Source organism: Anopheles coluzzii, chromosome 3 (assembly GCF_943734685.1).
Source record: "Anopheles coluzzii chromosome 3, AcolN3, whole genome shotgun sequence".
Taxonomy (NCBI): Eukaryota; Metazoa; Arthropoda; class Insecta; order Diptera; family Culicidae; genus Anopheles; species Anopheles coluzzii.
Genome location: NC_064671.1, coordinates 45398994 through 45425562, shown reverse-complemented (window position 1 = coordinate 45425562; position 26569 = coordinate 45398994). Strand labels below are relative to the sequence as shown.

The 26569-nt window shown below is 42.3% G+C and overlaps 1 protein-coding gene and 1 long non-coding RNA gene across 2 annotated transcripts in view; both read right to left on the bottom strand.

The window, feature by feature from the left end:
• Window positions 1-6104: 6104 nt before the first annotated feature.
• On the bottom strand, window positions 6105-7322 carry LOC120956209 (uncharacterized). Its single transcript, XM_049608338.1, has 2 exons — window positions 6875-7322; window positions 6105-6798 (listed from the first exon to the last, which is right to left on the bottom strand). The coding sequence occupies exons 1-2, from the start codon at window positions 6913-6915 to the stop codon at window positions 6105-6107; spliced, it is 735 nt and encodes a 244-aa protein (XP_049464295.1). The 5' UTR covers window positions 6916-7322.
• A 1501-nt stretch (window positions 7323-8823) lies between these two features.
• The window catches only part of LOC120956611 (uncharacterized), a 70857-nt gene continuing 53111 nt past the window's right edge, over window positions 8824-26569 (bottom strand). The window contains exons 3-4 of the long non-coding RNA XR_005751864.2: window positions 14882-14965; window positions 8824-14802 (exon numbers count right to left, since the gene is read on the bottom strand). This is a non-coding gene — a long non-coding RNA (uncharacterized LOC120956611). The remainder of the gene's footprint in view (window positions 14803-14881; window positions 14966-26569) is intronic.

The following is a 26569-nucleotide window of genomic DNA, read 5'->3' as shown; positions in this document are numbered from 1 at the left end:
TAGCAAAGCGGTCATTTGGTCGCCGTATTTCGTCCAGTCGATGTTCCTCGTTAAGTCACAATTAGCGGGGACTTGATCGACTGTGCGACTCCTCTTGATAATCGAGATCTTTATTGGCAGATGGTCGCTACCAAGCGGGTCTTGGATTACCTTCCACATAGAATCCAGCCCTAAAGACGACGAACAAAGAGAAAGGTCTATTGCGCTGGGTCGTGCCATAGGTGAGGGCACCCTAGTTGCTTCACCAGAGTTTAGAATTGTCAAACTGTGTGTGTCGCAAATATCCCTAATGATTGGTGCACGATTATCGTCATGCGTGCAACCCCAATCTGATCCATGGGCGTTAAAGTCGCCCAGGATGAAAAATGGTTTTGGTAGTACCGTTACTACTGTCTCAAGATCCTTGTTGATCTTCTTTGGATCCAGATTGGCTCCCGGTGGGATATAAATTGAGGCAATAGAAACGTCAAGATCCCCTAGCTTTGCCTGGATCGCGACGTATTCGATTACCTCGGGTGTGGGGAGGGGTATTCTGCTGAAGCTGTGACTGCTACGAATACCAATTAACACTCCCCCACCACGCCTATCGCTAGTTGGGTCATGTCGATCTTGACGAATAATATTATATCCCGGGAAGGTAATATTTTTATCGGGTGAGAGCCAAGTTTCACTTAGGGCAAATGCATTACAATTATATTGCCCTAGTAATACCTTAAAAGAATCTATTTTTCCCAAAAAACTTCTGCAGTTCCATTGTAGTATAGTAGTCATTGGAGGCATTAATCATCCAAGCGGACCATCATACTTAGACATGGCCATTTTGATAACCATTGCCTGACCATTCCTCTTAGGAAAGGAAATGCCAGGGGAATCAATCCGGTAAGGGGTTCCGGGAGGTGGAGGGAGTCAAGGAGAGAGTGTAAAATCTCTGTCAGGCTTGGGAGAGATGGCCTGGAGAAAGATCTGGGTTCGCTAGGGAACGCCAGATTGCTGGGATTGGAAGGGTTACGGGAACGTGGATGGGTGCGAGCGTCACGGGGGGGTTTGGAGCCCTGGGGTTGGCGTGGGGTCGCGTTGTCGTGACGTCGAGGTGCCTTTTTGGGTGAAGCTTTAATAATTTTTTTTATTGTCTTTTTGTTCGGTACCCGTGTTGTATGCAATCTTTTAACTCCATTTAATGGTGCCAGATTGGGCAACGGTTCATTACCCTCCAATAGGGAAAGGTTATCGAACGGATTCACACTTGAGGTCGACTTCAAAACATCGGCGTACGATCCTCTTGTATTCTGCAAGACGGCCCGTTTGTGTTCTGATTGTTTTTTTCGGTACACAGCACACAACGACATTTCGTGCCATTCCTGCTTGCAGTGAATGCATTTCTGGGTTTCGGCCTTGCATTCGGATGTTGAATGCGATCCCTTGCATTTGCCACACTTCAAGGAGTTTGTGCAGTAAGGCTCTGAATGTCCAATCTGGCTACATTTTGTGCAGCATGCTATTTTTTGCACAAATGGTCGACGGATGGGCACTCTGAGTCCTTCAATGTACAGCGTGTTTGGCAGGACTGTACCCTCGAAGGTGATCCGGAGTGAGGAAGTCTCACGGAAAACCTTCTTTCCATCGACCGCACTTGAAGCGTAAAGTTTTTTAACTTCAAGGACCTTTACCCGAGGGGAAGATTGGTGCAGAAAAGCCCCTTGTCCGTACTTTAGGATGTCCTCTAAGGGGTAATCTAAGTCATCAATGACACCGACGACTTCCACCAATCCACCGGGAATATATACCCGGTAATCCTCCGTATTGGACGGATCGGCCGCAATAGCATTGGCTTGCATCCGGTCCTTTGCGGTGACCCGCAGCTTGTTTGGACGCGGGCGAATAATGTCTAAGACACCAGGATATTTTTTATAAACAGATGCCGTAATTGCTCTTACATCGAGCTGTTTATTTTTCGGCATGAAAAATACATCATGTATCCCGTTATAACATGCGGGATACGCTCGGAATCTGGGATTCCCCTTCAACGATTGACCCATCAATTGATCACGGGACGTTGAAGGTAAGGGCTCGTTACTAGCCTTTTTTTTCGCATTCTGTCCTGGATCAGAACTTTTTCGCTTCACTGTAGTAAAGCCCTCCTCCGATTCATCCATCGGCTCCGCCTCCATGAGAGAGTCGGAGCGAGAGAAAGAAACCAAACTGTGTGACGAGAAAGGATAGGTAAACAAGAGAGGATCACTTACCACAAATAGACACACGAGAGCGAGAGTACACGACGAACGAGCGCTACGCACCTGTCCGACGAATGCGCTCTACACTCACAAACCTACACAACAGTACACACGCAGCGCGTATACACGCGCTGCACACAACTCTACGCACTACACACTGTACGCACTATACACTAAGCACAGATCGCTTTCCGATCGTTCTCGCACGTATTCTCTTGCAGTGCGTATGGTCGAGGTCAGTGGCTTGTTGTCCGGCAAAAAATCCATCCACTTGGAGCGCGTATCGATCACGTCTGATTCGCTTCGTGGTTGGGGACAGAATGTCACGAAAATTAGTGATATTTTAGCAGGAAATTATGAGATTCGACTTACGCGGAAATTCGATATGAGCGGTTTTTTAGTGGCCGGTTTCGGTCCCCATTAATCGTGTATCTCGGGGACCGCCTGTACATTTCATTTCATTTCATTTATTTCATACAATATCCGCCATCAAGGCTAAATATAATAGACTTAAAACTAATTTAATACTAACAAATAAACAAAATAATTCATGAAAAACTAAACCTAACTAACCTAGTCTTGACCTAGCAAAAAAGAAAAGAAAAAAAACAAGAGTAGAGCGTAGAGACTATCATAAACTTAACAAAAACAAAAAAAAAAAAGAGAGTAATAGAAAACTAAGGAGAGTAATTAAAGGGAATTAGAAGAAAAATTACGGTTACGGAAAGAGTTAAGAGAGGAGTCGAAATCAAAGAGATAGTAAAATTGGATAAACAACCTGAAACAGGACAGAAGAGGGTCATTGAAAGTATAAAGAGTATGACGTGTTTCAATTGACAGAGGATCACGTGGACGAAGAGAACGAGAGGGAACATACAGCGAGATGGACGAGAGTAAATCAGGAGCATCAGTAGCAGAAAGTAATAAGCCACCAATAAAACAAGCCTGAAACACTTGGCGGCGGAAGCTTAAGGAGTGAAGATTGAATAACTGCAATCGCGTTTCATAGGGAGGTAGTGAGGCAGCACCGAACAAACGACGAAAGGCAATCCTGGTAAAGAGGCGCTGAATGCTTTCAATTCTCGAACAGCCATCAATAGTGGGAGGATTCCAGATGATACTTGCATATTCAAGAATAGGCCTTACCAAAGCACAATAAAGGATTCTTAGGATGCTTTGATCTCTAAAAATAGAGGTAAAACGTAAGATAAACCCAAGGGTTCGATTTGCTTTTAGTAGCACCTCATCAAGCTGCAGTTTAAAGTTAAGACGACAGTCAAGTATAATACCAAGGTCACGGATGGACATAACACGAGAGAGGGAAGCGCTAGAGAGAGTATAGTTAAATAAAATAGGAGAAAGAGAGTGAGAGAAAGAAATAACAGAACATTTTTCGGGACACAGGCGAAGTAAATTGGAAGAACACCAATGAGCAAATGCATTGAGGTAATGCTGAAGTCTCAGACAATCAGAAGAAGAAGACACAGGTAAAAAGATTTTGATATCATCCGCATAAAGGAGATGACCATCAGGAGGTAAAACATTACAAACATCATTGATGAACAAAGAAAACAGAAGTGGACTTAGCACACAACCCTGAGGGACACCTGACGTACAAAAAAACTCCTCAGATAAGTACGACCCGGTTTTAACCCTGCATGATCGATTACTTAAATATGAGGACAGCCAGCTAATAATGCCATCACCAAAACCAAGTTTAGATAGTTTAGCTAATAGTAAAGAGTGGGGCAAACTATCAAATGCAGCATGAAAGTCAGTGTATATTGCATCAAGTTGGGTACCGGCCTCAAAAGATCTAAAAATATTGGAAATAAAAGACATGAGATTAGTTGAAGTAGACCTACCAGGCATAAACCCATGCTGTTTAGGGCTAATAGCTGAACTACAACTATGAAGTATGGTTGGAAGGATACATAGCTCAAAAGTTTTGGCTGTGGCGCAAGTTTGGGTTATCCCACGATAATTAGAAACAATGCTACGGCATCCCTTTTTGTGTATCGGAAAAAGCCAACAGGATTTCCAAAGAGCAGGAAAAACCCCAAGAGAAAGTGAAAGGTTGAAAATTTTAGCAAGGTGTGGAGCAAGCACGTCCTTACAGTTTATTAAAACAGAGGCAGGAATGCCATCTGGACCAGGAGTAAAAGAACGTTTCAACCCAAATAACACCTGTACAACTGTTTCAGAGCTATCCGAAATATCGGAGAGATTAATTAAGTTCTCTGGCGTGTAGAGTAGCCCACCCTCAATAAGGTTAGGGTCACTAACCGGTGGCTCAAACATTTGGGAAAAATGTGCAGAGAATAGCTCACAGATCTCAACAGGCGTAGAGGCAGTTCGAGAATCAAGTACCATTTCATTAGGTAACGTATTGCACCCTCTTCGAATCCTAACAAATTGCCAGAAGGATGCTGGATCAGAACGGAAACGCGATTGCAGTCTACTCGAATAGGCCTCAAAACAAGCCCTGTTGTATAGTCGATGCGCAGAGGCAGCGTACTTAAATAGACGAAAGTTGAAAGCAGATCGGTTCAGACGATACCTCCTAAGATATTTCATTCTATCCTTTTTCAGGTTGCGAAGAGTACGATTGGACCAGGGAGGATTAGGAGGGGAACGAAAAATAGGTGTACATGAAAGGAGTGCAGAGGTTAACAAAGCATTAAACGATTGGACAGCCTCGTCGACCGATGTACATTGATAAAAAAAAGACCAGTCGGAACGAGATAGAATTGAATTAAGTTTACGATAGTCTGTGAGCCGAAAATTATAACGAACTCTCAATGAATTAGGAGCAGAAGGTAATACATTCATAACCCTACTAGCCCTAAATAAAGAAGACGGTAACGCAATTTCTAGAGCAGGATGATGGGCATCCTGGGGCAGGAGCAGTGACGAAGCAGGATACACAGAACAACAAGCAGCTGCAGCAGAGTTGGGGAGCACCAGGTCCAAATAATGATTTAAATGGTTATGCACCCCGTTCAGCTGATAGAGTTCATGCACATATCCAAAAAGCAGGAACTGGATGTATTCGAAGAAATATGTGGTACATAATGTCTTATAGCTGAAGATGAATCTGGCCTTACTGCGGTAGAAAGCGACCACTCTAACGCAGGTTGATTGAAGTCACCCAGAAGGATAAGATGATCATTCGGTTTCATTTGCATGTATGCATCACTGATGAAAGCAGAAAGGGATTCGAAATAGTTGCGGTCGCTGCTCAAATACGGTGGCACATAAACAATCCCCACATAAAGACGAAACTTAGAAAAAGAAACACGTATACATAAAGCTTCAAGCGTGGGTTGATTAATGTTAAGTGCCACAGAAGGATATCGAACGGAACATGCAAGTAGCACACCACCCCCACGCGAACGTTCGTTGTTTAACCTGCTTCGATCACAGCGGTATATGTTGTAGGCATCACTATCAAGGACCATGTTGGATGGAATCGATTCATTTAACCAGGTTTCAGTAAGGGCAAGCATTTCAAACCCAGATTCATTCGCAGAAAGGCGCAATTCATTGTATTTGGTGCGAAGGCCTCGAACATTTTGGTAATATATCACAAATGGGTCTATTAATTGTGAGCTATCCGTTTGGCAAACGGGCTGATCTGTGGTGAGCGGTTCGTGTTGCTGAGATTGGATTGTGATTGAAGCCCCACCCCCGGTGATAACTGAGGCGGTGTGGGAGGAAACTCCAGTTGAATAGCCTCTAGGATCTCGGTCATCTGGGATGGTGATAGAATCACGCGCTGTGGGAGTGGCGATCGATGTTCCAAAAAATGATCCGGATGAGCGGAAGTTTTTGGCACAGCTGAAGAGCAATTTTCACTATTTCACTATATTTTCACTGCGAAATAAGCTCAGAAGGGTCAAATCGAGCCCTTTCATGTACACGTTGCTTTGGTAGGCCACGAGCAACAAACTCCCGAACAGTAAGTGAAACTGGCCAAATAGTAGACTGCAGCGCAAGCTCCTTAAGAGATTTAGGAACACTCACTTTGAACGATATGAAGGACATCGAGTCCAGGTTCACACCCTTTTTCGTGAGACGGTAAACATTAATATCGTCCGTTGGTAGCACAGCTTTAAGCCACACACGCATATCATCAGCCGAGACATGCGATTTGATGTTCGTGAAGTATAACCATACTTTCTCGGCTATGCCCGTGTTGGTGGTGTTTTGGTTCAAAACAGGATCAGAAGATGCTTGTGTATTTGTTCGATAGTTTCCAGCACTAACATCACTAGTCGGCTTAGTACGATGATTGTAGTCGTTACAGTTGTCAGAATCATCCACAGTGTTGGTATCGTTCGCAGCTTGGATATCATCAGTGAGCTCCGTTGAGTTAGTAAATGTACGGCGAGCGGAAGCTGTTTTAGTCGTTCTGGATGTATTTGTGGCATTGAGCGACGATACATTAGTGGATGTGTGCGATCGCGATGCGTTGCTAACAGACGGCTTAGCTAATATGGGTGTTAGCGCTCGCTTATCAACGAGAGCGAGGATCTCAGGAAGCAAATCGCTCTTGATAGCCGATCTAAGAGAAGAGAGAGATGAGTCAATTGTGGTGAGAATATCTGCTTTCACCAATTCGAGTAGGGCTGCTATCTCACTTGTGAGAAGTGAATTTGTGCCAATGCGAAACTCGTGACATGTTTTGCACAACCACAACAATTGATTATTACGCCCAAGCTCACGAGTAGAACCACGGGACAACCCCGTGCAATGGGTGTGATGCTTGGAACCACAAACACCGGCACAGGACACCGAATTAGCACTATCGGTGGGTGCATTGCAGGTTGAGCACTGCATAATGATGACTCAGCACAATCTGATGAGTGACAGGAGCAGAAACGAAGCCAAACACTTTCTCGGCAAAAATGTTGAATAAACAGAAGCAGCTTTATATTAATCGAAGGCACGCACTAGCCAGTACGAACAACTCAGCAGCACCACTGTTGCAAATGTTGAGATTCCAGAAATAACACGGCAAAACAGCGTATAAAATCAGGAGCACGAGGAAGGCACAACCACTCAGTTTGACAGTCAATCTCTCTCTGTCAATCTCTTAATGTTCCAACGGGAAGATAACTCAAGATATACACGAAGATTTTTTTCAATCGAATCGAATAAATCTTCTTAAATGTCCCCACTTAGTCTTAATTTTAATCCTATTGACATTTCGTGTGCGAGTTTTGATTATTGTATTTTTTTATTTTTAAATGGAAAAATGGCTTCATCTATCAACAAGTCCCACAAACATGCTTTGGTCGCGGAGTAATTTCTTTCCGTAGAGTAATTTTCTAAAGGGAAGTTCTAGGCTGTAAGCTGGTGCAACTTAAGCTGTAAGTGCCCGATATGTCGATAACGTTTAAGATTCTACATTATTCGAGGTGTTATAAGTGGCGCTAACAATTCCTAAATTAACGGCTTAATGAACCGTCATTGTAATAGGCCAAGAATTGGTTTATGGTACGTACTAGGACGTGAAAATCCATGGGATATGTTAACATACTATAAACCCCTTCAATTTTCAATGTTTTCTACAGGTGAATTCATGGTTACCCTTCATGATGTCCATCTTTCCCATATAAGGTGTCCATCTTACCCGGACATTTCAAAACTGCACGAAAAAAAATCATGTTTTTATTTCATGAAAAAAAAAACATAAACATCTATAGAAACTTAAAATTTTCAACACATTTTCTAATAAAACATGAGTTTAAGATAATATTCTGCATACCTACCTTCCCCTATCTAACAATGTACATTAGGTCCCCGAGATACACGGTTAATGGGGACCAAAAACGGCCACTAAAAAACCGCTTAACTCGAATTTCCGCGTAAGTCGAATCTCGTTATTTCCAGCAAAAATATCACTAATTCTCGTATAATTTTGCAAGTAGGGGGTGGTTTTATCTTCCTTGTTAACTATTTGATAGCATACTAACTGAATATATTTTTAACCTTTTGAAATGGTATTTCGGATTCGATATAAAGAGAAATTGCCTTGCATTTGACAATTTATGTGTCAAACCAGTAAAATTTGCTCAAAGAACTGTCAAATTAAACAAATAAACGCGTATCTCCGAATCCTCCTAAAAGAGGTACCGTGTGTATCGGAGACTGCCTGTAATTATTTCAAAAACGTATAGAACATAAAGGGAACCATGTTAAACGCTTCAAGCACAAATATAAACAATATTTACTCTGTAGAGCAATGCAGGAAAAAATATAAAACGAGAAATTAGAGATCGCTCCGTTTTTACACTAAATACTACTCCCCATACTAGGAACAGTACCGTCAAATGATGTCCACAAAATATGTCCATCTAATCACGAATGTTTTTAACCAGTTATGTTAAATATCTTCGGTTCCTGGTTGCTAAGGTTGACCTGGCCATGTAGAAACAAGGTTGACCGGGCCATGTCACAATAACGCCGATTCTTAGGCAACAAATAGGAAAATTTCTCCATTGTTCAATACCCAATTTGCTTACTTTGTACATTTACTATCATGCTTTTATGACAAATGACAAAAATGAACTTGCTCCACACAACATTGATCTTGACTACCAAATAAGTTTATTTTTCTTCTTTTACATCTGACAATATATCTTATACAATGTAAGTAGATTTTTTCTGCAATTGTGTGTGTGTGTGTATGCTTCATTTCATCCACGTATCTCCCCTCCTTTGTGCTAGATTGTAAGGACCATTGTCCTGTTACGTTGCATTTCGTTTGAATTTCTTCAGCTCGTTGGAATAAGTAAGCTTGGGTTGAAATGTTCTCCGGCTCGTTATTAGCGTTAGCTGCGGTATAGTTTAGTTGACATTGACTGATGGTGAAGGATCAGGAGGGCATGTGAAGAAGGTGAAAGCAAATGGCAATATTACAGAGGTTATCTTAAACCATAGTTCTTTCTGCCAGCATACATTTGCCGGTAATGTTTACTCTGTAATTCATTTCGTAGGTTGTTTTTTTCTCTTCTGTAATTGTTTGATTGAATTCACTTGCTCTTTTAAGTGCCGGTTTGATTGTTGATTTACATGTGTCTTTATACTGAAGAAACTCTTCATACACTTGTCGTTTTGTGGATTGGATTGAAAGTATTCAACATAAAACCATTATCAAATGCTGTCTGCACGACGGTTGTGTTACGTAAAACGATTTAAGAACATTCGTTTTTGGTTTACTTTTGGGCAATTTGCGGCTCACTGTACCGATTCGGTTCCTACAGCTAATAGTTACTTTTCACCATATTTTTAATGTTATCTTTACAATTTTTCATACATCAAACTCATCAAATAATTCTTACATCGTAGATCAGTGTTTCTGCTTTTTGTTGTATATTGATAAAGGGTTACAAAAATGTAAAAGTAACGTTGTAGTATTTCACCGACCGTATTAAAAGACAACAGGAAAATAAAAAGTAAAAAAAAAATGGTGTTAGAAACTAATTTAAAAAAGAAACGCAAAACTAGCAGGAAAACAAATTAACAAATCAACGAAAAATATAAACATAAACAGTCACTGCGTGTTGCGAGTGAGTATTGTTAGTTAGTAGTACTTAATTTATAGGAACTCTTTTTACCATTTTCGTTAGGTTAGTGTGTTTGTTTCTTATCTTCTTTTTAACATTTGCTTTTGCTGCTCTTTCCTTTGCGTTTTCTAGGGTTACATTTGCTCGTGGTTGACTACAGAGGGCGGGGTGGATTTAACCGCTGCCATTAACGACATTGTTGAAATCCAAAACTGCATCGAGTTTAATGACCTGCAACATGATGACGTCGAGTAAACATATTTACTATCTCACCCTCTGGAAGAAAACTGGAATCAATTCAAATCACCCACCATGGAAGAAACAACACTTTGCTTCTGGTAGCTTCAGTGTCTCCCGAGTGAAAATTTGAACTGTTTCAAATTCAGTTTTCGTTTTCATCATTTATGACGCTACGGCAATCCTCTGCCATCACGCTCACACATCATGTTTCATCTAATCATTGTGAAATGCTATAATTTATTCTGCCAATCATTGAAAAAGTGTGTCGGAAGTAATACCGCTTCAATAAGCATCATTTGACATGGAGTATTGTAAAGGTTCTTTTTTTTTCTTGTCTGAGGAAAATTTGAACGAACGACTTTAAAATAAGACTAACAAATATGTTAAAATAACAAACTGAACAATTTCCCCACGAGCACCGATCACACCCCTTGCGATCGCGTGCCAAAAAGCAAGGGAACAGGAACTTTGTAGTAGAGGTTTGTTTTCTTTTTTAAGCGCGGTTTAGTCTTGGCCTTCCACTGGATGCGTTTGGTTTGTTGTTGGAGTTTTGGGTTTGAACTTGCTTAAAACAAGGAGTATAGATCACAACAGGTTAGTTGAGGGAAATAAACGGCAACGAAGAAAGTAGCCCTGGTATTTGATCTCTGTTCTGCTGCCTTCTGTTGAGTAGTTGTTAGTAGTAATAGTAGTAAGTAGTAGTATTGGTAGTAACAGTAATATTACTAGTAGTAGCAATAGTGTGTTATGTTGGTTGACATTTGACACATGAAAGAACGTTTTCTTCTTCGGCTTCCCTCATCTAAATGATTCACTTTTTTTAATGCGGTTGGGTTTAAAAATTTTCTTAGTTTCACTTGTTTAATGCGAGGGCAAAAGTAATCGTTCATGATATGTCGAGTCTTTCTGTGTTTCTTTTATCTTTCGTTATCTCTTTCTCTGACCTTTTCTTGCGCGCGGCGTTCAGTTCAAGTGGATTGGGTTGTAGAAATGTTTGATTATATGTGGTTGTGTGTGTTGTTTATCATTATGATTTGATGTTTAATTTGCATGAATTGCTACGGTTTTCCGGTTTTGTATGGTTATTTTTGCATTTCTTTCTTTGTCTATGTTTGCCATATTCTTTGCTCACACTTGTGTTTTATCGTTTTCTCTCCAATCTCAAATAGGAACAAAATTCGTTTCATTTAAAGTTATGCATGTTTTGCCATTACATGTCCGCACCCTAGCCACCTTTTGAAACAGTCAAACATGCTGCTGTCCTCTCTCTATTCAACCTAATAAACTATTATTGTTGTTTTCGCGAGTATCAATTGTCATGTTTTTGTGTAACATTCAATTTTGGTAGTTTCAGTAAATTATTTTTCACGAAACAATCCTTCAGTGTGTTTTTTTGTTTTTCATTGTGTGCCTACGTGTGTTGGTGATCGCGTGCAGTGGTGTTTTGGTTTATTTTACCAACAAACCTTTTGTATTCATATTTATACATCGAATAAAATCTCTCTTCGAGTAGTAAAGCGAACATTTTCGTTATAAACGAAACGATTCAATTTGGTGAACAATCCATTATTAAAGATTGTTATCTCAGACAGGCAGGATGCTGTCTTAAAAAAAATCCAACGCTCGTTACAGTACTAAGTAGGTGGAGTTCGATCCGGCAAATTAAACTCTCTCGATGCACTGGTGTGAAAGTTCCAATAGTTTTTTATACATTGCACTGTGTTTCCTGCCGTTTGGACCGTGTAAAGCAGTTGCTCTAGGCAGAAGCTATCATCATCACTAGATTCGGTAAGATCCCTCGCACGTTGGGGCAGGGTATGCGTATAAAGTTGCGTCTCTACATGCATCGAATCATTATTGGAAACTGCACAAACTAACTTAAAACATTATCAAACGAAACATAGCCATTTATACATACGCTTGTTTGTTTAGTAGTATCATATAATAGATTCATAATCACGTTGAAGTGAGTGTGTAATGTAATGTCTGTAATATTAATGACAAATGGTCGCACACCCTCATTCCCGATCGGCTCGAAGAATGCGGGTAATGCATTATAGGAACTTTTCATCAGTTAGTGCTACCGCCTAGCCACTGGCCGTATGACTGCCGTCTTCTTTAGCTCTTAGTAAATCTAAAAAAATATCTCATATCAATCGCTGGCTCAATCGAATCATTTCTCCCCTTTCTGCTAATTCCCTTTTATCTCCTAAACAATAGCTGCAAATATTGATGAATTTTAATCCCTACAACGTTAAATCCGTTTTGCTGTCGACTTCAGCAGAACGGTTTGAAAGTTATAGCCTCCCCCGTTCACTCGGTTCACACACACCAACACGAAAGAGACAAAAGGAACGGTGAGCCTCCTCGCATATTCAGCACACCTTCCCTCTGTCTGTTTCATTGCTCAATTTTACCCTATTTCCTAATATCAAACTGTTGTCCGATTAATTATCGCACACAACATTAGCGAACAAATTTTATGTTTCATTGCACATGGATTGTATGTTTGCACATGAGCCGACTGATCGTACGCGCACAGCAAGCAACGATCGAACGCACTCGATCACTGTCACTGTGGGTGACGAATATAGTCGTTAGAGATCAATTGATTTTCTTCGATCGTCAATGAATAATAAATATTCAAAGGGTATGTATGCATATGTTTAACTTTCATCTATTTTACGCACTCGATATTTTTTTGGTTTTGTTTTATGATTTTTATATTTTTTTGTTATATTTTCCCACGTTTTATAAAATATGTCTATGCATTTCGATAAGCTGACTACAATAGTATATAAGATCGCAATGCTTATCTTGTTGACGCCCAAAGAGCCCGCTTGAGTGAAACGGTGGTAAGTTGATGTTGGAATGTTCCACTGGCTGGTCCAAACTGTGTTGTTGATCGCGCAGAAACAGTTGGTTGTTGTTTATGCTGCAATGTTTCGAAAATCGCCCGCATCAAAATATGGAAACGTGCAAAGAGTAGAGTTTAATAGTTCATGGATCTTTCTGTCAAGTGTTTGGCGCTGGAAACTCTCTACACCTTAGCCCAGAGAACAGCAAAAAGATAGGTAACGGCGCAAAGATGTATGGTACAAGAATCAAAACCCTATCATCGAGATGGATTATGAGATCGATCTCGATCTTTCTGCTGCCTTTTTGATATCATTATGTTCAATGGTGCTTTTACATTATACTGCTGCTTGATTTCGTTTTAATTACACACACACACACATCGTATGGCATTGTTCGTCATGATTATTCGTCTTTTGTGCTTTTCTTTTTGCAGCTTCTCCTGTCCATCACTTTATACATTTATTCATCAGTGTTTCATTGTCTCACACATCATTTTACGCTTTGTTTGCGTGTATTTGTTTAGCTTATGTTATCATTTAATCATTCGGAAACGAACTTTCTTTTCACTTCGGTTCCAGTGTAACTTTCTTAATACTAAATGTTATAGTAAGTAGAATTCTAGGTCTCATCTCAATTTGTGTTGAGATGAGAACAAGCGAGGTGCAAAACTGTTCTGTCTGCCATGTGTGTGGCGACGTTTGGGTGTTTATGTTTTACGTCATATTTGATTATTCCACACTGCAGAATGACACATCATTATAGCTTAGATCCTAAACCCTTTTTAAGGATTAATCGCGCACGGTCAAAGTGGTCTTCACGCTAAACAGTCCGGAGACCTGCTAGTAGGTTCCGATGGCGGAAAAACGCTCCAACCGTAAGGAATTGATCATTAAAATATAAGGTCTAGGAGTAGAACTATGCATTATGCTGATCATGTTCATTTAGCATAAGGGTTGTTTTTTCCTAATATTTCAAAACACAATCATCAACCAAACGCCGCCACCGCCAGGGCAAACGTTCAGTCTCTTGTAACTTTACATTTTGTCACGATCACGATTTGCGTTCACATGATTTTTTTGCTGATGTTTTTCTTTTCTCCTTTTCTCTCCTACTCACAAGTGTGTATATGCGTCTCGGGGGGTGTGTATCTTTTCCTTTCATTTTCTATCTCATCTTCTTTTCGTTTCACTTCCCAAAAAACATCGAACAATCCGATTTTGGGATAAATTCATGCGCCTAAATAGTACAATTATTACACTCTCGTTTATAACGTATATTTTTATCTATGTTTCATGTTTCATTTTTCTTTATTTTAGAGTAGGAACTTAATTGTTGCATTTCTTCTGTTTATCTGTGTTTCTTCCTGCTTCCTGCATCTGTATCGTGTCGCACTAGCTCTTGCTTCTTTTGCGCGCATGTTTTACGTCGCAATCGGTTATGTCAAATCGTATTTTTACGTCAGGTTTGTGCTCCTGGTGAAACTGTTAAGTTTCGACGCTCTTGTGCGTTTGCTGCTAGAGCAAACGCTCCCTTTCAGGATAGAACGGAGCGCAGGGTTCGTGTGGCGGGTATCGTTGTGTGCATTTCTCGTGCTTTGTTCTGTGTAAAGCGAGCGGGTTTCGGCAGGAATCTGTTTCCCTTTCCGTGGTTTGGAACGTATATTGTAGTTGTTGAAACATTCGAAATATTTTGTAGGCTGTACAACCCAAACCATTTTTAAGTTGATATTTCGTACACGGGAGCGTGTGTCGTCCACTCGAAGGTTGTTTTAGTACTAAGTGATAAATTTCCAGCTAAGGAAACCTGTCTAGCAGTTTAGTAGAAACGTCAATGAACGAAGGTGTGAAAGCAAGGACAGAACGAATGAGAATTATATTGTGCTGTGCTGTTCAATTGCACTAGAACGAGAAAATATAATAAAAAAAAAACAATTTAAAACAATCTTTTATACACTTTTATCGTAATACAAAAACATACCTGTAATGAAACAAAGTAGTGGAGTTGGTTACAGCAAATAAATTAGCCAGAGTTACCATGGTCGATTCCGTTGAGTGTTCGTATCTATAATGAAAGCCAAGAGTACATAGAATGAGTAAACTGTCATTAGTAAATAGGAATTGGTATGACTATAAATAAAACGACACGTAGCATCAGTAATACATAAATTACAGCAAAACAATACAGAACATAAAACTGAATGGTATAAAAAAAAGGAAATAAAATGGCGTCCCTCCGTTAGAAGGCAATCTGCTGACTATGCGCTAATGCTCACTTTCCATCTCAGTCAGGCGCATTCGCCTGTGTGTATCATCGTCACTCTTAATTAAAGCAGCAAATTAAACGAAGCACCATCGCTCTCGTTCTCCATGCTCATGATGCTGCGGAAAGGGGCAGGGATGGAGGAGAACACGATAGAGAAGCACACAACGGAAGCGCACTGAGACGAGATACTCATTCGCTTAATGGTAGTAGTGATAGTGGCTGTGAGACGACTAATCGAGACAAAACGATGGATGCAGTATAGTATAGAGATTATTTCCAGCGAGCGATGTACGAAGGGATGAAAGAATAAATGAATCAAAGTTACGTTGGGATGATGGCAAGCCGGGTTTGCGTAAGAATGAATGAGAGATAATCAGTGTGAGAGAGTGAGAGAGAGCACTTCGTACCACCCATTTTCATTTTCCTCGCTTGGTTTAGCGTCCCATTTAGTGAAATGGTACGAAAGTAAAGAAATGCTTACTGTAGCGGGTGTGTATTGGTGTGAAACAAAAACCCTCGCTACAAAATCGCGACCGGCTTTAGATGAAGTGTGACAAGCGAGAGAGAGAGAGAGAGAGAGAGGCATAGAGAGGCAGAGAGAGAGAGAGAGTGCAGTAGGTGGAGAAGAGAAGTTACCCCGTAAGCAAGAAAGAAAGGAACGGAAGACATCATCTCCCCTACGAAGGATGTGTTGGAGACACCATCCCAAACCCACGAACAACAACAAAAAAGAGCATCTTTGGCAAGGCGACGCCAGAAAGTGTTTATCATGCGCCTCGGTGTATGAGTGTGTGAGTAGGTGGAAGAAAGGATAGAGAGCCATTTGCCATTTATTTCCATCGGCCGTCAACCCGTACGTGCGCTAATGTGTGAGGTATATAATGAGATGAATATGGTGAGCGAGAGATGCGGGGGATGAGAGGGAGGTTGGAGGCGCCTGAGGGGGTGTTGAAGAGAAGGAAAAACGGAAGAGTATAGTGGTGGTGGTAGCAAGGCGGCAAGCAAACAAAGGGAGGAAAAGAACGATTATACCAATGTTTTCCACCATGATGTTGCCATGGTTTTGCCAACGTATTAGTGAGCGAACGTCGACGTGGGGAGTCTCCGGAAAGACATTGGGCAAACGACAAACACACCAAGCTACACATCACCACCAAAAGGAAGGAAGGAAGGAAGGCACAAGCGGAAGGATGTGTGGATGAAACCACGCTCTCACTGTACTAATTAGTACGCCAAGCGGACAGAACGAGTGAGCAGATTCACTCGACACGAGCAAAGGGGATCCGTTTTTTCCCACCAAAGGATAGATTAATTTATAGGACCGAACCGGAAAAAGGGCGTTCACGATGCTTGAGCTGGGAAAATTAAACGGCGTAGTATCGTGTGGTAGAGAGGCAAAGTGAAACCCGTCCGGAGTGTAATTGGCTGTCGAGTTAGGTTGGGCTTCCCAGCATCCTATCATCCTAGGGGATGTAACAGAACGTATGTACATAATTTGCAGAACCCAAGTGGAGCTGAAGACGATGGAAATAAAATGGCGGACGGAGCTGATGATGATTTAATGTGCTACTTTGTAGCACGGTCGGAAATAGTTTCCACAATGTATAAAAGCGACGAATGGGAGTAAATTTAAGTACATAAGGTTTCTCGTAATACACGATAGAAGTACTGTACTGTATTACTAAAACATTGTACTAGCCTTTTTGATAGTTGACATAGTTTACATGTCAGGTAAATAGATGAAAAACTCGTTAATATTTATTCTTTCTCTTTTGGATGTTAATCCATAGTTTATCCATAGTTTATAGTTTAATCTTTTTTCATTTTATAAAAGTAATATTTTGATTCATCTTCCATTTGAATTTTTCTGGAAGAAAAATGTCCACATGATTTCCTGCCTCCCGTTTATGGCTGTTAATAAAATCAATCCAAACATCATGCGTCATGTGCGTCAACACAACGCGACGGCACGGGATGATGCGACAGAGTGATTATACTCATTGCAGACGCATAATAAATGCATCTTGCGTCAGAGCAAAGCATCATTCCACCACATAGGACTCCAACGACCATGATCGTTCAAGGTTTCAAGCATCCGTGCAGCATCCGAAAGCTTCCAAACGCGACACCGTACTTTTCGAACCGTACAGCCGAGTTAAAAAGGTCCAGATAAAGCCGGCCAGTATCCCTCTCTCTCTCCCCCCCCCCCCCCCCCCCCTTCGAAACACTGATTGTCAGATGTGTCGTTGCAGGATTGGCTTCTCCCGTACGAATATGTTCTCCTTCCACCGTTCCGCTATGATAAAGCGCCGTGAGATGAGATTATGGTTCTTTGTCCCACGTGGCTCCGGGTTGCTGTTCCCGAAGCACACCCCCCTACTGCCACCATATTAGTCCATTAGTCATTCAAAATTTCATAACCTCATGAATAGCTCATGGAGATGGCTCGAATCCGCTCGCCCCAAAAGCCGAAGCAGCAAGGCATCGGTGCCGGGGCCGTGCCGTTATGGTACGAAACGAATGAGTATAATTGAAAATGTTGAAAGTTTTCATATTCATCAATAGATTAAATATGAATGAGTGCGCTGTCCTCCGCCGTGCCCGGTGCCCTCTCTACCCTGAGTGGGGGGGGGGGGGGGGGGGGGAGGGGTCCTCGTAGCAACGTAGCAGTGCACCCCAAATTGCGCACCGCGTGGACCATGTTCTAAGACCATTCAAACTAAAGCCCGGCGTTCCGAGAAGGACCGGAAAGTGATTTGGTTCGGGAGGATATTCGGGAATGGAGACGCCCGTTCCCTAGTTCGCTTGAACGTTGCCATACGTTGCATTCGAACCGGGATCCAAGCACACCCAACCGTATGGGTGCTAATGGGTTTTATTGGGGGTCTTTGCTTTTTACCAGTCGCCGGTCGCTTCTACTGATGGGTAGGAACAATACACGCTGAACACATTCCATACTTTCCGCTCTGATCGTGTATCGTCTAAGCTGCACGTGTTCGTACCGTTTTCGACATTGCAGGCTAGTGCAGCCAAATTGGGAATATATTTACATAAAAGCGCACTTTCTGTTACTGTACAAGTTTGGGCCCGAAATTGCATCAAAGATCGCTCATTTCGAACGAAATGGTAAACGAGTGGGGCTTACTTAATACAACGTTTTCCCCACTGGTTTCTACTTGCATCAACGGCTTGTGTGCTTGAATTGAAATCAGCTTATAATTTTGGAAAAGCAGCAAATTATAGTTCAGTTTTCAACGTTTCACATCATAAAGTGATAATGGTAAATTCAGCATAAATTTCGTACCTAAGCAAAACGACAGCTCTGCAAACGGCTTTTTAGTGCGCGAAGTGCTCGTTGTTTAATCAACACGGAACGCGTACATTTTGAAATAGATGGCAAGCATCGTTCCTATATGTCGGGATAAAATGAACCCGGGCATGACAAAATTATTGTAATTCATAATTTATGATATACCGTTCACAAGCTCCCCTATTCTATTGAACCTTTACGGTATGTGATTTCTGCTCATGCACGACCATTCAATGGGGGAGTTTAGTTTACTTCTGAAAATATTGCTTTATGTCCCTATAACAGGCCCCCGTCCGTTCGTTTCATTTGCGCGAATCGACCGTAACCGTAACCACAAAAAACCGCTTTGTGGCAATTTAATTTCAAAACGGACGATTTTGCATAAATTCAATTATCAGCCTCCTGACACCGATATAAACAGCAAAACTAAGCTCGGTCATCATCGGCGCTTTGTGGCTGACCGCGCGAATGAACGTGTGAATGATCAAACGCATTCAATATGTGGGGGTACAGAAAAAAAAACACACACACACACACATAGAGCGATGATAAGCGATGTACATTGGATCCTTTTTTGTGGGTAGTTAGCAAAATTAGGATTCTATGGAATGATGCATCCCCTACATAGGAATAAATTGACCACTAAACCGATTGGAATGCAATTGTGCAGCGATCCGATAATGGGTTAGGTTAATTTGTTCTGTCGTGTAATGTTTAAATTTACATTTTGTTTGCCTCGCGACCGGAAGCTCACAGATGAGATATCCAGTTAGGTTTGAATGATAATTTTTAAGAATGTGTTAAATAAAAAAAAACGCTTTGAATACATAAACGTTGATTTTATTTTGTATTTTCTATCATCATATTTTACGCAGTTTTTTATGACCATTAAAGGTTGGTTTTCATAAATTTGTTGATTGAAAATATAGTACATATACCATACATTTTAATAAAGTAGTATTAGTATAAAAGCAACCTTACATCACGCTATAACATTCCCTCGATAATATACAAACAGCTAAGCAGTGTTTGATTCGTACACATCTCAGACCGGCAGGACCATAACGAGGGCGATTTTGTCAAAAGCTCCCACACAAAAAAAGACTCACGACAAAGTACCAAGAAATCGATAGCATTAGGAGAGGTCAGTTTGGGAATCGTCCGAAAATTCGCCCTAGCCCTAGCGACACTGGCAGTAAGAAAGAAGAAGGATGCGATAACTTGACCAGAAACGTTGCACACGAAGCAAGCAAAAAAGTGGACGACAATGTGAGAGCCTCGCCCGTACAAATGAACTCATTAAAAGTTTTTGAGTATCACTCGCAGCGGGCTACGTGTTTGATGCGATGAGCAAAAGCGCTTAAGGAGCGTCCAAAATTAAACTTTTTTTTAAATGTTTTGCATGTTTTTGTCGTAACTGTTCACATTATTTTGCTTTGGATTTGTAATCATTACTTGTTGGTCATTTGAATCTGTGGATCTACTTTATACTAAAATATGCAATATATACATATCTGTTAAAAATTCATTACACACTTTACTTCATTATTTTATCCTGTTTTCTTCTTTATTTGTTAGTGCCTACTTGAGTCCCAGAAAAAAAGCCATTCCCAACGGACAGTGTCAACCGAAGAAGATCATTAACGAACACGTTTCTATGGGACTTATGTATGTCTTATTGGTTTGGCTATTTTTGCATTTCCATCTTAACTTCACTAGATGATGTGGGTAGAAGGAGGTTTTTATCCTTCCCTCCTGATCAAACACTGCCACCTCAGAGTGCGCCCTTCATCCCCTTCCATGGTGTTGCATTTTACAAGAAGCCCCATTGAAGTCCAATATTCAAACGTGAATTTGCGTTTGCAGCTTCCCTCTTTTTGCCACCCCATTCCCCCACCCTCACTGACGCTTTTGATTGCCCTTTGACCCATTCGCTCTCCCACTGAGAGCCCTCATTTCCCGATAATCCCTACCTTTGGCATCGTTATCGAAGAAAAACATACATATATGGGAATCTCTCACTCTTCCTCTCTCTCTCCCTCTCCCTCTCTCTCTCTTTCTCTCTCTCTCTTTCTCTCTCTCACTCATCTCCCTCTGTTGCTCCTTTTCTTTCTCGCTTGCGCCCTATCTTCTGTCCCAACTCCCAATCGTCCCGGGCACTCTACGTACAAGTGGTAGTCTTTTAGTTAGTGGGAACCGCTTTCGTGGGTCCCGGGGTTGGCAGCGTTCGTTAGCGTTGTAATGAAATTCTGCCATGCGCCGGTATTCCCTGCGCCACAGCCACACCATTCCCACCAACAGCCATTGGCAGCCTTCGTGCATTTCCGGTTCCGCTCGCCTGCCATTCCCATGCTCATCGAGGCTTTAGGTGTTCCCTTTTTTGTGTGCGCACACGGTAACCACCGCCGCTTGCCATCCTTCCGGTTGACGACGAACCGAGGCAATTCGTTTTGCTTTGGTGAAGTTCAATTTCTTCATTCGATTGACTCGTGCCTTTGCTGGTGCTCGCTTTACATTCAGATTCCTTCTCGCAGCTTTCACAAAACCCCGCGCCCCTGTACCGCGTCGCATACCTTCTCAGGACGATTGAGATTATAGGTGGCGCTCATTCGAAATAAAACTTCGCGGATATAAGGTTCCGATAGGAGTGTGGCTGCTCGTTGAGCCTTGTGCTTAACGCATTCCAGAGGAATTCGGGACCAAGTGTAAGCCTAAAGCGATGTTGTATGTCTTATGTAGATGAGCCCAGTCCCATCGGTCGCATACGTAATCGAATAGATTGCAGGGTGAAGGAAGAGCAAGAAGAGCAAAACCTTGCTTCTCCAGCACGTGTGGGGAATTATGTTTGTGGTCTTTTTTCAGTTACTTTTTATCATTACAGGGCTAAGTGTATGGGTAAAAAAGAGACACAGGAAAGCAGAACCGAGAATGAGGATGAACAAAATAACTCTAAACGTTGTTAGATTTACAAAAACCTTATCAGGCTGGTGGATGGATACTTCAATATAAAGCCTTTTAACTTTGTTTGAAAAAAACAAAAAGCCAATTATGTTACTTAAATGGAGCAACATCCGAAATGACACTGACAGCATGTTCACGTCACACGTCAGACCAACCAAAGGGTAACTGCAATCGGGGGCTAAAACATACATTGAAGTACTGCATCCTGCTCGATTTGTATTGGCCGACCGTACCGACCAGCGCACCTTCCTTCAGACGTCAAACTCATTTTCTCACATCGTGACACCATGGCAGCAAGAGAAAACCATGAAAAAGCACGAGCACATTCACCTTACCGCACATGGCCCGGGATGGGGAGACACGTAAATAAATAAAACTCAAATTGAAGAGAAAGTTGAATAAAAATCAATTTACTTTCCATCTTCTAGCGCGGGCCATCGAACGAAGACGGCCAACTCCCGGTTTCCGGGCTTCACTTGGGGTGCTGTGTACGCTGCCTCATACGGCTAATGTAAGACGACCTCGCAAGGAACAAGAGCAAACAGCGAACAACTAAAAAAACGTATACAGAAGAAGAAAACCTTCGCGTTTACCATTTTCGCCCGTTACTTAGCAAAGGGCAGAAGCTTTGGGAGTTTTTACAGCCTCCTACAACTGCTGTACGGGTATGTGTTTGTGAGTCCCACTCGTGCCATGTCAGGGTAGGGCAGAGGTAAGACGGCATGGAAATGAAAATTGGTAGAAGCGAAAAATAAAGTAAAAGCATGCCGCACTCCACAAGCACACACACACACACGCGCGTGCTCGTAGGATTCCACATAGTCCCAGCTCCGTGTGTAGCAACGGCATCGGTACGGGCGGTGGTGCGCGTGGTTGGAAAATCGCAAAAAGGGAAGTGGAAGGAAAATTTGCACACGCGAATTCAATTCCACGCCACACGAGAATGGCGGCGGGGGGTATAAAAGGGTGTTTCCACTGTACACTCACCTACACATACACATAGATACACACACACGCTCTTGACGTGTTTGCCATGGTAACGCGCGAATGAAAATCTCCTCTAAGCGCTTGCCTCACCGCACCACGCGGTCGGCTCGCTCTGCCGTCGCTAGCGTATCGTAAAGGGATCCCTTCGTTGGTGGAAAGAATTGCGCGTTCCTCGGAGCAATAAAGAGCTTTCTCGTGTCACACACCAACCAGGGTGAAGATGGAAATTGCCGACGGCTTTCCATTATTTTAATGACGTCGTGTCGAGCAAGTTGCCGGTGCGTCGGTGTGTGGATGGATGCTAACGAGGCGAGGGGATGCAGATTGACGAATATATAGGGGCGCGTGGATGATGACTGAAGTTGACACCAAAGATGTATGTGACATACTCTCTTTCTCTTTCTATCTCGATTATTCTCTCTCTCTCTCAATCTCTCTTTGTCCCTCTTTCTCTCACACATACACACACTCATTCGCACGCGCTGATGGAGGACGTGTGTGTATGGGGGTTCAAAAAGAAAAGCTCCCGATTTGCTTTGGTTTCGTTTCATTTCTGTTTCGGGAGTGTTTTTTTTCTTTCTTCTTTTCCTCAGGAAGTGTAGAGGTTTTGATTGCAAATGGCAGTTGGTAAGCACCAGCACGGCTCGGGCACACACTCACTCACCCTCCCGTGCGTGGAAAGTGTTGGTGCAAAATTTGCAAAATTGAAAAGCGAACCAATAAACGGATTCCGGGCCCGGGACGGGTAGGTAACGAGGCAATATCGAAAACGAGTCTCGATTGAAATACGAGTGATTCGATGCAAAATCTTATTACCGCTTGCTTGTTAGTAGTTTGGCTGGTTGAGATGGATGAGCTTATCCATCGAGGAGTGTTTGCGCGAAACAAGAGTGGTTTTCAAATAATGGTGACGTTTTTAAATATTTATAACACTAAACAATCTTTTATTGTGTATGTACTCATAACTACTATTAATCAATATCATGGTAGTATAGGAATGCTAATAATATACAGAACAATATCAGAAAAAATAATTTATTGTTGCTAGTATATTCCTATAAAGAAAAACTTTCCTTCATTGTCGCATGATTAATAATTGCATGATTTATTTAACGGTTATATTCACAACAAGTGCCCTTTTTCACCTTAGTTTGATTAGATTATTATGCCACTGTAACCATTTATGGATGTGGAACCAACCACGTGCAAGATCGTTTTTTTCTTCTTATGTTGAAGCAATTCAAGGAAAATACCAAATAACAGATAGCTCGAAGAGATCGCAAATCTGTAAACGGCCGCATTCAGTGAAACCTTTTATTTTGTGGCCAACCAAACCGCCCTTTAAAAAGAGCGATCGTAAACCGAATAATGCTTGAATCACAGTTTAAAGGACGCCATAGTAGACGAGATTCCCGCCAGTCAGCAAACCCAGACGGTGGAGTATCACCCAAAAGTGACTTTAAACACTTTTCAAGCACTCCTCGTTTGACCTTCCCTGAAATGATGCCCGGCATAAAGTGATGTTTTACGACAGACTGAATCGGTATCTTCCCTTCATGGCGCTGCCCGCGCGCTCTCCTGCCTGTACAGGAATTTAGTTCACTTTCCCCCCCAGCTCGATGGAAAACTGCTACACCAATATCACTAGGCCACGCTCGCATACACACAGGTGCTGACCTCAATCGAGAGAACTGTCATACGTCCAAGGACGTTCGGCAGGAGCGCACTTCTTCTGCGTCGGTGATCCGGGAAGGGGGCTGGACCGTCATCTGCCGTACGATGGATTGTTCAAAGTCATGCTGCGCTTCTGGAGCGGCTGTGTGTGGATTCTAGGAAGGAAGAATCATCAAACGACACCAGCCCGCCCCTGAACCCGAGCAGCGGTGCACGACGCAATCCATCCCAAGCGCTCCAACTCCAACTCCAAAGCGCGCCCAACAAAACCAAAAACCGTTGGATGCTACCATTTTCTAAAGCGGTTAACCTTTGCAACCTTTGTGCGTTGTTCGAAGATTTTCTGACACTTGTAGAGGCCTCCCCCAAGAGTACATCCAGTTTGCCAGTGCGACCAACCGAAGGGTCACCAACTCTCTCGAGCGAGCGAGCGAAAAAATCGAAGGTGAACAAAAGGGAATGGCTTTAACTCGGCTTTCTGGGTCTGTCGGTGGCTCTAAAAAAGCGGATGCAGCGGATACGATGGGGCTACCGGTGGGAGGTTCAACAAAGTGAGGGTTATAGCGGCAAAAGCCACCCAGACGACAGCGGCAATGGTCAGTGTCTGACGCTACCGGTCGGTGGGTTATCGAGCGGTACACATGCACACATATGCTTTTGCTTGACCGGTCGTTTTCTTCCTCTTTTCGCAAGTTAAAGAGGTTGCGTCCGTTTAAGGATCCGTGGACGAGACTAAACATATTTTGCTGTATCGCTGGGGAGGGAATATAAGGCATCAATGCATCCTCAAAACGGTGCCCTTTAAGTGTGAAGCTGGTTGGGTTATCATCGTTGGGAGATAAAACCGTTTGATCGATAGCATGTTAAAGAAGATGCTTCCAAGGACTCTTTCTTCTGGTATGCGCCTTAAGGATACTAAAATATTGAGTATTTGTTACATTATATTTTGTGCGATCAATTTGAATGGCTTTGAAAATCATCATCGCTTTCCTTATACAGCATAAATGTGCTCGACTTTACTTACTTACTTACTTATCCGGCGCTACAACCGCTTTGAGGACTTGGCCTGCCTCAGGAAGACTTCAATTTGGGCCTACCACGCCTCCTCTGTCCTTGTGGAAAATGCGCTCGACATTCTTGCTCATTCATAAGCAATTCCGCTTAAATTATCAATATTTTGTTGATTCAGTTCTATTTAATTCAAAAGACACAAACTGAGGAAAAAACGGCTGTATTTAAACTTCCGTTCTTCTAATTCTAAGTATTTTAATTTCATTACTAAAACGTCATTATTGTGCAAAGAATATGAATACATTAATGACGCTCCTTTATCATCCCCCGACGATCCGAACGGTTATTATTGTTCGCTTAGAATGATTTAATTTTACGGGTACACAAGCGTCGCTTAAATATCAGCCCGGCCAGCTTTTTTCTAAAGTGCTTCATTAATCCCGAAACATCAAGCTTCTGCTGGATGGCAGTAGCATGACGAGCAGTACAACAAAGTAATAACAAAACCCAAGAAGCAATCAGATGGAAGCCATAATGAAAGTAATTTCCCCGGTCAACAGTCCCCGGGTATTCCGGTTGCCGGCGAGCGGTCGAAGCTCGAATCATTTCCACCCAGCGCCGAATGGTGGCGGGAAATTCTCTCTTCTCTCCTTTTCCTTCCTCTCACCAAACCGCCCATCCAAACCCCCATCATCCAGAAGCCGAAGGGCCTCAACTCAATGATGATGGCAATGGAATTTAATTGTGTCGCCATCGAGGGACTCTTCGGTTTTAAAAACAAAATGCCGCCGCACCGTGATTTTATGCTGTCTGTGGTGTCCGCTGCTGTCCCCACCCCCAACCCGGAGGGGCTATTTTTTATGCCCTCCGGTCGATAGTCACCCCGTCCCCCTTCGTTCGGCTTATGCCGACATGCAATATTAATTTCCGCCACTTTTCCGCAGCGATGGTAGATCCTTCGACTCGGAGTCCGTAGCAGTCTCGTTCCTGTGTCATTTCCTTTTTGGACGGTTTTGTTTCTTGCTCCTTTTTTTTGCTCGATCGAAATCGTAGCATCCCTTTGGTTTGAGTTTTCGTTCGGTTGCCAGCAGAGAGCATGAGCTGTATGTGTGTGAGTGTGTGTGTTTTTTTGTTTTTCTTACTCTTATCTCTCGAGTTTTTTATGCTTTTAATATCACTTTATAACGCTCACTCGATGACAGGACGACAAATGGTTCAAATGACTGAAACGGCTAGACTGTGCGCGTGATAGTGCTGCGCGAATCGGGGAAAAGGATGCAATGCGTTCGCATTTTCACGCCAAACAATCTACCCAACCGAGGCAATCCCATGAAACTGTCTACTCCCCGTCGCACTCTCCACTCGCACTCGCTGTCTGTACTTTTCTCATCCATCGTATAATTAAATTGAATTGGGTGTTCTTGATTATGGAGTGAATCGTTCGTTCGTTCGTTCGTTCG

Coding starts and splice junctions, on each gene's coding strand:
- LOC120956209 (XM_049608338.1), bottom strand. CDS start 6,915: ATGTCACGAGTTTCGCATTGGCACAAATTCACTTCTCACAA. Junction 6,799..6,874: donor CACAAATTCACTTCTCACAA/GTGAGATAGCAG, acceptor CTCTTCTCTTAG/ATCGGCTATCAAGAGCGATT.